Below are 11,324 nucleotides of genomic sequence, written 5' to 3'. Positions count from 1 at the left end.
AACATTTTCGTGAAGTTCTTTTAATACTTATCGAGTACGGTGAAACCACACAATGCACCCCAGTTTTAAAAAACCTGCTGTAGCCTAACCCGGAATCTGTACATGGCAAGTACTCATATATCTAATATTCTTCCGGTTGGCAACCTGAGTGTTTCATTTCAGAGTTTGTACTTCCTCCTGACCCGACATTGTGCTGATTGTGTTGTCACTCATTGGTATGTATGTCCCTGTTCTGTAACCACAGGTTGACGTTTATAGAGATGCGGTGATAAGTAGATTATATGTGTGCCCCTGTCCTATAACCTGAGGTTGGCGTTTATAGAGATGAGGTGATAAGTAGATTATATGTGTGGCCCTGTCCTATAACCTGAGGTTGGCGTTTATAGAGATGAGGTGATAAGTAGATTATATGTGTGCCCCTGTCCTATAACCTGAGGTTGGCGTTTATAGAGATGAGGTGATAAGTAGATTATATGTGTGCCCCTGTCCTATAACCTGAGGTTGGCGTTTATAGAGATGAGATGATAAGTAGATTATATGTGTGCCCCTGTCCTATAACCTGAGGTTGGCGTTTATAGAGATGAGGTGATAAGTAGATTATATGTGTGCCCCTGTCCTATAACCTGAGGTTGGCGTTTATAGAGATGAGGTGATAAGTAGATTATATGTGTGCCCCTGTCCTCCTATTGACGTTTGAGGGTGATAAGTAGATTATTGACATTTATAGAGATGAGGTGATAAGTAGATTATATGTGTGCCCCTGTCCTATAACCTGAGGTTGGCGTTTATAGAGATGAGGTGAACGTTTATGTACATAAGCCACCTGCTCCTCCGTCAAGAGCAGGCACACCGCATAGAAGGGTACTGAGACTTATTTTACTCACATTTGATACATGACCAGCCACAAGTTGGGCCCAGTATAACAGCGGTATGTCTGCTGTATCCGACTGAACACTAACGACTGTGGGGGTTTAGGCTGAACATTTATTTACATAAGCGTGAGTGTGTGACAGCCTGAAAGATCATAAGGAAATATAAAATAGAATCTAGTACATATGTACACATGTTTAATTCATTCGCGAAGTTTATAAAATACATATGTCTGTTTATTTCAGCATCAATAACCTTACATCAACCTTATTTGGCTAAATACACGTGAACTACAGTTACAATGCTACAAAATATTAACTCAGTTAACACTGTACGTATCTTTTACTTCAAGTAGAGTGAGTGAGTGAGTGAGTGAGTGAGTGAGTTGGGGTTTATGCCGCTTTTAGCAATATTCCAGCAATATCAAGGCTGAGGGACACCAGAAATGGGCTTCACACATTGTACCCATGTGGGGAATCGAACCCGGGTCTTCGGCGTGACTAGCGAACGCTTGAACCACTAGGCTACCCCATCCCCCGACTTCAGGTAGAACACACATAATGCATCTGCTGTGGAATTACATACATGTACCAGATTGGTGAAACTCTAGCTGATAACGCATGGTCTTTGTACCCAATCACCAATCTACAAGTCTGCACAACGAATAACTGAGTATGCAGAAAACAATATATGTACATGCACGAGTGATATGATAGAACATAATGTTTAAAAGTTAAGGTGTGCTAGCCACTCAAATCAAAACATTCCAAAAGTATGATGTTAGTGGATATTAAAAGCAGGTTTATGGACGTAATGAGATTACACTTAAACAGGATTAGACATTAAGATGCGCTTGGTGCACCCTTCACAGTCAACTGTAGCACGAGGGGGTCACTTTGTTATTTCACGGGGACAACTAGCCATCTGTATTGGAGCTAGTTCAGTGCGCGTATGTCCCCGTCCCGTATTTACAACAACAATGCAACACTGTCTCATTGACACCCGTGAACGCAGCATTAGGCAAAATAAATGTCAAAAGTGTTGGAATAGGAACATTGATAGATCAGAACAAGAAAATATTAATCTGATATCGTATAGATGTACCGAGACTGTGAATATGAGATGGTTCCAATTAAAAATTGTGAATAATTTGTTAGCAACAAATAGTTTTTTGTACAAGATAGGAATATCAGAGTCACACTTATGTACATTCTGTGGACAAGATTCAGAGACCATGGTACACCTGTTGTTTGAATGCTTTTATGTGAGAAAGATATGAAAGGAAGCTGCAGAAAAAAAGCAAACGCTGAATATTAGATATATTAAAGCAGAAATCATTAAGTATTATGAAGCAACAACAATGATAGCTTGTTCTAATTGTAATAATGCCAAACTTTTTAGCTTCTAGTCCTCCTTACATACTTTATTTGCCAATAATTTAACCTGTATCAACACACTTGTACATCATGTAACACTTTATATACATGCTTAGTTTGACCAATTTACATATCTGTGAACAGCATGGTATTTGACAATGTGATCAACAAACACTGCAATTATGTACTATGAAGTTACCTAAACTGTACTACTGAGGTGCAGTCTGTAAACATAAATCTGGGAATAAAAGCATGAAAACAAAAGAAAAGTCAACAGTAGCACGAGAGGGTCAGTTTGATATTTCACGGGGACAACTAGCCATCTGTATTGGAGATAGTTCAGTACGCGTATGTCCCCGTCAGGCATTGACAACAGCAATGCAGCACTGTCTCATTGAAACCCGTGAACGCAGCATTAGGCAGTCTGCGCCATTACTGTACCAATATGGCGTCCAGCTGTGGAACATTTTGGGGTTGGGGTCTCAAGGCGCGAAGACTTCTTCCAAGAGCATCTCATTCGTGTTAGATGGGATTGAGGTCAGGTCATCTTGATGGCCACTCAATGACGTCAATACCCGCATTTTGCAGGCAACGTCGTGTGTGGTGTCATTGTCATGTTGGAGAAGGAGGCATAGACCATGGGCAGGTTGAACGGCACCAGCTCTGAAAGAAGGACCGCCCGCTGCATTGAGGTTCCCACGAGTTACGAGACGACGTGAGCGTGTGTTCCCACAGGAAGCTCTCCAAACCACTACACTAGCCCAACGAAATCGATCAACTTCTTGTACGCAGCACAGGGCGTGACTCCACGCTCGCACTCTTCCAGCACGGGGCGTGACTCCACGCTCGCACTCTTCCAGCACTGGACGTGATGTTTACCGCTCCGACGCCACGCTCGTACTCATATATACACCTATTTCAGTCTGCCACACGTATACGACCACCAACTAAAACGTATTTTAAACAACTGCTCCTAAAGCTTAAGTCTAATCACACATGTGCGTGCGTGCGTATCTGCAGAACACTAAACTGGCTTTGAATAGTATAAAATCACGAGTTATTATTGTGAGTCCTCTCTAGGTGTCAGATATGTCACAACTGTCGTCGGGTCGTCAACAAACACATCCCTCAGGATTCGAGTGTAGGATGTGTCGTCTTCAGCAGAAGACCTGGACATAGAATCCTGCTTTACATCACTGGACACCGGGAAGCACTCGGACAGAGTAGGTATGACTCCATCTCTTTCCCCACCCTCTGCCTCTCCCCTTTCCCCTCCTCCCGACTCTCTCATTTCTCTTCCTCCATATTACTGGACATCAGGAAATACTCGGCAGTCGCAATTGCTGCTGGTTCACTCTCTTCCTCCTCCACCTCTGACACTCCCTCTTCATCCTCTTTCCCCATCCCCTTACTTTCCCCTTTCCCCATCCTCTCTCTTGGTGTCAGATATGTCACAACTGTCGTCGGGTCAATAGCAAACACATCCCTCAGCATTCGAGTGTAGGATGTGTCGTCTTCAGCAGAAGACCCGGATGTAGCATCCTCTTCTTCCACATCACTGGACACCGGGAAGCACTCGGCCAGAGCAGGTATGGCAGGTTCCATCTCTCTCCCCATCCCCTTCCCCATCCTCTTCCTCTCCCTTTCCCTGATCCTCTTCCCTTTCCTCTCCCCACTACTCTCTCCTTTCTCTCCCTCCACATCACTGGACACCAGGAAGTACTCGGCAGTCACAGTTGCTGCTGGTTCACTCTCTTCCTCCCCCACCTCCCCCACCTCTGACACTTCCTCTTCTTCCTCCTTCTTTCTCCCTTCCCCCATTGTCTCCCCATTCTCCATGTCCACCATGTTGTTTGTGCTGCTGGTGGGTAGCTCCGGGTCTATGTCTTCATCGTGTATTTCATAATATCTGTGTACTACCTGGTACTCGTGTGTAGCCCGGGACACGGGAAGCCCAGGGTTCATGTCGTGAAGTTCATAATATCTGTGTACATCCCGGTACCCCAGTGTGGCCTGTGACACTTGACCAAGATCACTGGACATCCCAGCCGCCAGCTGGCCTCGCCTGAAGAAACAATATCATTGTAAATACAAACATGGATGAGGTCGACATGTTTACACTGAAGAAACAATATTATTGTAAATACAAACATGGATGAGGTCAACATGTTTACACTGAAGAAACAATATAATTGTAAATACAAACATGGATGAGGTCGACATGTTTACACAGAAGACAACACCGTTCTGTGTACTGTGACACTCTATCACGTTGGCGTGTAATGGCGTTCGTGTTTCTTTTGTGATTTGCGATTGTAAATGGCGGTATTTCCCAACACAGAAACGACAATGTAAATACTTTGATATGAAGTGATAAGTAGGACAGTTCTTCCAAGATGGCTGCTGTCAGTCGGTGTCTTAAGGTCAAGGCCAAGGTCAAGGTCAGAAGTTCAATCTACTCAAATGTGCGCTGTTTCAAAATTGTATCATGTATGTTGCAGCTCCCCGTGACAAGTAACAATGCATCATAAATTCACGTTGAAGACATTACAACAAAATAGTTTTATGGACTAGATATTACGAGTATAATAAACTCTGCATATAATATATGTTTGGGAATTAAACCTTTCTGGATAGTGTTTTTTCTGTTACCCGTGAAGATCCGGACTAGAATTGATCTTCAGTAACCCAGGCGATAACGGGATCGGGTGGTCAGGCTCGCTGACCTGGTTGAAACATGTTATCGGTTCTCAATTACGTAGATCGATGCTTATGATGTTGATCACTGGATTGTCTGGTCCAGACTCGATTATTTACAGACCGATGCCATACAGCTCGAATTTTGCTGAGTGCGGCGTTAAACAACAAACAAACAAACAAACAAACACACTGGTATTCTGTAGTTCTCCCAATTACAGACGGTTCGCTTACAGTAACTATGATGGTATTGTGCAGTTATGTACAGGACATCAGGGAGACGTTAATGTATAGAACACCAGGGAGACGTTAATGTACAGGACATCAGGGAGACGTTAATGTATAGGACATCAGGGAGACGTTAATGTATAGGACATCAGGGAGACGTTAATATATAGGACATCAGGGAGACGTTAATGTACAGGACATCAGGGTGACGTTAATGAATAGGTCATCAGGGAGACGTTAATGTATAGTACATCAGAGAGACGTTAATGTATTAATGTATAGGACATCAGAGAGACGTTAATGTATAGGACATCAGGGAGACGTTAATGTATAGGACATCAGAGAGACGTTAATGTAATGTAGGAGACATCAGGAGACGTTAATGTATAGACATCAGGGAGACGTTAATGTATAGGACATCAGGGAGACATTAATGTATAGGACATCAGGGAGACATTAATGTACAGGACATCAGGGTGACGTTAATGTATAGGACATCAGGGAGACGTTAATGTACAGTACATCAGAGAGACGTTAATGTATATGACATCAGGGAGACGTTAATGTATAGGCCATCATAGAGACGTTAATGTATAGGACATCAGGGAGACGTTAATGTATAGTACATCAGAGAGACGTTAATGTATAGGACATCAGGGAGACGTTAATGTACACGACATCAGGGAGACGTTACTGTATAGGACATCAGGGAGACGTTAATGTATAGGACATCAGGGAGACGTTAATGTATAGGACATCAGGGAGACGTTAATGTATAGTACATCAGGGAGACGTTAATGTATAGTACATCACGGAGACGTTAATGTACAGGACATCAGGGAGACATTAATGTATAGGACATCAGGGAGACGTTAATGTATAGGACATCAGGGAGACGTTAATGTATAGGACATCAGAGAGACGTTAAATTTACGGGACATCAGGGAGACGTTAATGTATAGGACATCAGGAAACGTTAATGTATAGGACATCAGGGAGACGTTAATGTATAGGACATCAGAGAGACGTTAAATTTACAGGACATCAGGGAAACGTTAATGTATGGGACATCAGAGAGACGTTAATGTACAGGACATCTAGGTGACGTTAATGTATAGGACATCAGGGAGACGTTAATGTATAGGACATCAGAGAGACGTTAAATTTACGGGACATCAGGGAAACGTTAATGTATGGGACATCAGAGAGACGTTAATGTACAGGACATCAGGGAGACGTTAATGTATAGGACATCAGGGAGACGTTAATGTATAGGACATCAGAGAAACGTTAATGTATAGGACATCAGGGAGACGTTAATGTATAGTACATCAGGGAGACGTTAATGTTTAGTACATCAGGGAGACGTTAATGTACAGGACCTCAGGGAGACGTTAATGTACAGGACATCAGGGAGACGTTAATGTATAGGACATCAGAGAGACATTAATGTACAGGATATCAAGGAGACATTAATGTACAGGACATCAGGGAGACGTTAATGTATAGGACATCATGGAGACGTTAATGTATGGGACATCAGCGAGATGTGAACGTCTGTGGCGTCATTCCAGACGCGGGGATAAACGACAACAGTTTCAACAGCTGGGTTTTACTGTTGTTATACTTGAAACATGCTAAGATGTGAAAACGGATATATGCTACATATTCTTATACAACTGCCCAATTAACTTTTTTATGGCTTTATTTCTGTTCACCGGTACATGTTTAACAATAAATGGATAGTTCCCAGTTCAATACACAAAGTATCTAAACAAAAAGGGCATGACAAATCAGTAGCTGATAGTGATGGCTCTTACAGGTGACGTATTGTTCAGGTAAATAGGCAATGCCCAATTAACTGGGTTAACCAACATATTGTTGTACAACATTAATACGATGCTGTTCAGAAAATATTTACAAGATAGTTAGGTGATACACTTGCTGTCTTTTCATTATGAAACTAAGTGACCTGTACATTTAAACAGGCTAAACTGCATTTGCCCTACTCAATTGTATCAACTGTTCAAGCCCGTAACTATCACACTGAATTCTACAAATACTGACCTCTGTCCGGCAATGTGTCTACGATGTCTCACACACCGTGTCAGTGCTGTACAGAACATGGCTGCTGCAAGGATGCCGATGATGACTCCAAGGATTCCGATGATGATGATGTTTGTCTTCGGAACTTAATAAAAAAATATAATAAAGCTACTTCTTATATGTGCATCTGTGTGTCTGTCTTTTTGTCTGTATCAAGTGACATTCAAGGTATACTAAAATAATTATTTTAAACTAATGTGTTTGTTCATCGAAGTATGTTTGTCTTGCAACATATCGTGGCGGTGAAATACGAAACCGGAAAGAGCAGTTCTGTAACAGCATTGTGTTCGTGTAGTCCATCTCACCGTGGCGTCATAGGGCCAACAACATAACTAACAATGTACTGCAGCAAGTGTGATCACAATCTACACCTTAAGGTCACGTGATCTACACCTTAACGTCATGTGATCTACACCTTAACGTCATGTGACCTACACCTTAACGTCATGTGAGTGAGTGAGTTTAGTCATACGCCGCTTTTAGCAATATTCCAACAATTTCACGGCGGGTGACACCAGAAATTGGCTTCATTGTACCCATGTGTGGAATCGAACCCGGGTCATCGCCGTGACGAGTAACGTCATGTGATCTACACCTTAACGTCATACGATCTACACCACAACGTCATGTGATCTACACCTTAACGTCATGTGATGTACACCTTAACGTCATGTGATGTACACCTTAACGTCATGTGATCTACACCTTAACGTCATATGATCTACACGATGACGTCATATGAAACGATCCGTTTTACCTGCTTTCATTTCAAAGGAGTGAGTGAGTGAGAGTGAGTATGGTTTTCGCCGCTTTTAGCAATATTCCATCAATATCACGGCGGGGGACACCAGAAATGGGCTTCACACACTGTACCCATGTTGGAAATCAAACCCGGGTGTTCTAACCATTAGACTACCCCACCGCCCTATTTCAAAGGACCAACATGGAGAGTAAGTCAAAACTCAAGAAATACCCCTTTTACCCATGCGTTAGATATTAAATTCACCTGATTTACAGGATTCAGCTGCACGGCATTCCTCGATGGTGCAGTTGCTGGTGCAGGAAGATTCACACCCTCTGATGGTGCATCCTTCGATACACATGCCAGTCTTCTGGTCACACAACCCGTCCCGACACACATCACAAGTCTGATCACACACTCCCCCATACCAGCCAGGGCTACATCCATGTGTACAGGATCCGGTGTTTGAGTCACAGGTGTGATTGAAGCACGTCTCAGAACATGCTTTACAGGTTGTCCCGAAATATCCATCCTGACATCCGTCCACGCAGGCACCTGTCAGGCCGCACCTTTGGTTGATACAGCCAGCCTCACATCGAGATGAACACCAGGATCCGTACCATCCATCCACACAGCCACGTGTACATCCGTTGCTATGGTTACGCAAAGGTGGTGTACAATAGCTGACCATCTCTTCATCCGTGCAATTCAGAGGACATGTGTTGACAACTGACACACAGTGTTCACTGCATGGCTCAATACAGAACATTTGGGGATATCGAGACGAACACTCCTTGACACATTCACTCGCACAGCTACCTGAACAGTTTGTACAGGAATACTGACAGCCTCCACCAACGTAGGGATGGTGACACTCCTCACATGCTCCTGTAATCCTGTTGCAGGACCGACACCTGCTGGAGCACGGTCGACAGTCAGAACCGTAGTAGGAGTCCACACATCCTGACATACAGGAGGAGTCCATCTGGCAGAATCCTTCTTTACATCCACCAGGACATTGTGTACAATTACCAGCAGGAGGATCACACCGTACGCTGCAGCTTGTGCCTTGGAAGCCTGCCACACAGCCAGCAGTACACCCCTCGATCCCGTCTGTTGTCATCTCACATGTATTGTTTCGACAACCAGTGCTGCACTTCAAACTGCACCGTTTGTCCCAGTAGCCATCATAACACTTTATACATTCTCCAGTCTTCTCGTCACAGTCTAAACAGTGCTGATTGTCAGAGCAGGCGATAGCTGGAAGAATATATTTTCTTTCAAAAGTACCTATTTCGTTTTGGATAGATATTACAGATACATATGGTCAGCTACCACCCAATACTATCTAAGTACCCAACGACTGCTTGCCCTACATGACACGTGCACTTGTCCCAACTGACTCGGTCTGGAATATCAACCATTGTGTCCAGTTATCGCCTCATGAGTGTTTTGCCAAATGATTGGGAATCGGTACCACATTGAAACCTGAAAACGTGATCCTCCTGTATGAACCCACCTCGATATAGATATGTCAAGCAAATATACCATCCCTGTCTGAAAGCTTAGTCATAGTCCTGAATCCGACCAAGGACGTACTGCTTTGTCCTATATACCCATGCCTTGGTTAGGTAAGTATTTGACTTGTCTTTGCGTGCATCCGTGACCCCGGTACTCCAGGATACGATCAACAGCTGCAGGTTACAAATGTGAATCACTATTTTATATATATAGTTGTTTGTTATGATTATAAATTGGGTCTCTTCACTTGTAGAATTTGTACAATTTGTACACATATACAATTGAACTGTTAATCCATTGTCCTCAGTTCCAGATAACCTTGACAGAAGCTTGTCGAACCCACGGTTGACGGTATTGTATTGCTTACTGGACAATTCAGTAAAGGCAGCAGGTTTCCACTTACCTCGTGTTCCGGTAAACATCCAAGCAACGGCTAGGAACGTAAGGGGAACCATTTGTTATCTGAAACAGAAAAATGTATATACACTGAAACATTCATCAAAGTACAGACCACAAGTAATGCTGTATACTTGATTGGCTGTTGGTGATAGGGCTGTGTATTGGCAGCTGTATACCAGTGATACCGAGCAGTCCTAGTTGCTAATGTTTTAAAACGTTTTATAACCAAACGAATCACAAAGTACGCATGCCTACCTTTACACACGACAGACGCATGACCTACCTATACATACCATACACGCATTCCGTTAGACACATGACCTACCTTTACATACCACACACGCATTCCGTTAGACACATGACCTACCTTTACATACCATACACGCATTCCGTCACACAAGACACACGCATGACCTACCTTTACATTCCATACACGCATTCCGTTAGACACGACAGACGCATGACCTTCCTTTCGTGTTGTATGAGCAGTGAGTGTCAACACAAGTAGACGTATACGACAAGAACTACTGTATGTACAAATTTAGAACCAGAACCCAGTCAACTGAGCCCCACCAGGGCCTCCCGTGTCGTGGTGTAACCAGCGTCATCATTGATGTACTTCCGGTGTGATTCACCTGTTTCAGTTTCCCCACTGCACAATACAACTCAACAGCGAACCTGTTGTGAGTGAAAAATTACACATCAAAGCACAAATATTTCCGTTAAATCATCTATGAAACCACGCTACTTTTATTCTACCCGTACTTCCAAGTGCATGTTCTATTTCATTTCATGGTATTTGATATTTTCAGTTCGCATTACACGCAAATATTGATGTGTGCTTGTCTGTGTCCCCCATTTATTCACAAGTCAACCTATCAGCCTGTCACTGAGACTCGTCCTGTCCTCATTGAAGCACAAGTCAACCTATCAGCCTGTCACTGAGACTCGTTCTGTCCTCATTGAAGCACAAGTCAACCTATCAGCCTGTCACTGAGACTCGTTCTGTCCTCATTGAAGCACAAGTCAACCTATCAGCCTGTCACTGAGACTCGTTCTGTCCTCATTGTAGCACATGTCAACCTATCAGCCTGTCACTGAGACTCGTCCTGTTTTCATTGAAGCACAAGTCAACCTATCAGCCTGTCACTGAGACTCGTCCTGTCCTCATTGAAGCACAAGTCAACCTATCAGCCTGTCACTGAGACTCGTCCTACCATCATTGAAGCACAAGTCAACCTATCAGCCTGTCACTGAGACTCGTCCTGTCTTCATTTTCTAACGTTGAAGGTGGTCCAATGTGAATAACCCTTCATATATCAGGTGCATCAGTGCCCATGCTGTATGCCTCAGTGGCTAAAAGAAGCCTTACATGGCTATTGGGA

At 43.3% G+C, this 11,324-nt stretch overlaps 1 protein-coding gene across 4 annotated transcripts; it reads right to left on the bottom strand.

Moving 5' to 3' along the window:
* Nucleotides 1-2,330: 2,330 nt before the first annotated feature.
* Nucleotides 2,331-10,480, bottom strand: LOC124289615 (multiple epidermal growth factor-like domains protein 6). 4 transcript variants are annotated; one of them, XM_046726216.1, is made up of 5 exons: nt 10,358-10,480; nt 9,944-10,002; nt 8,284-9,279; nt 7,239-7,362; nt 2,331-4,311 (listed from the first exon to the last, which is right to left on the bottom strand). In XM_046726216.1, exons 2-5 carry the CDS (start codon nt 9,993-9,995, stop codon nt 3,534-3,536), a joined length of 1,950 nt encoding a protein of 649 aa, XP_046582172.1. In that variant the 5' UTR covers nt 9,996-10,002; nt 10,358-10,480; the 3' UTR covers nt 2,331-3,533. The 4 variants fall into 4 exon arrangements, with proteins under 4 accessions (XP_046582172.1, XP_046582173.1, XP_046582174.1 ...); XM_046726217.1 differs by lacking the exon at nt 10,358-10,480 and adding an exon at nt 10,307-10,341; XM_046726218.1 differs by lacking the exon at nt 10,358-10,480 and adding an exon at nt 10,223-10,255.
* Between the last annotated feature and the right edge of the window lie 844 nt (nt 10,481-11,324).

Source organism: Haliotis rubra, unplaced genomic scaffold, assembly GCF_003918875.1.
Source record: "Haliotis rubra isolate DU_JTF1 unplaced genomic scaffold, ASM391887v1 Scf444, whole genome shotgun sequence".
In the NCBI taxonomy this organism is placed as follows: Eukaryota; Metazoa; Mollusca; class Gastropoda; order Lepetellida; family Haliotidae; genus Haliotis; species Haliotis rubra.
The sequence above is the reverse complement of the archived record's forward strand: the minus strand, read 5'-3'. Positions and strand labels throughout refer to the sequence as shown.

What these genes read in the sequence shown, in the direction of transcription:
- LOC124289615 (XM_046726216.1), bottom strand. Translation starts at nt 9,995, where the DNA reads ATGGTTCCCCTTACGTTCCTAGCCGTTGCTTGGATGTTTACCGGAACA. An exon ending in GATGTTTACCGGAACACGAG is followed by an intron (nt 9,280 to 9,943) that starts GTAAGTGGAAAC and finishes ATATTCTTCCAG; the next exon opens with CTATCGCCTGCTCTGACAAT. An exon ending in AGCTGAATCCTGTAAATCAG is followed by an intron (nt 7,363 to 8,283) that starts GTGAATTTAATA and finishes TTTTTTATTAAG; the next exon opens with TTCCGAAGACAAACATCATC.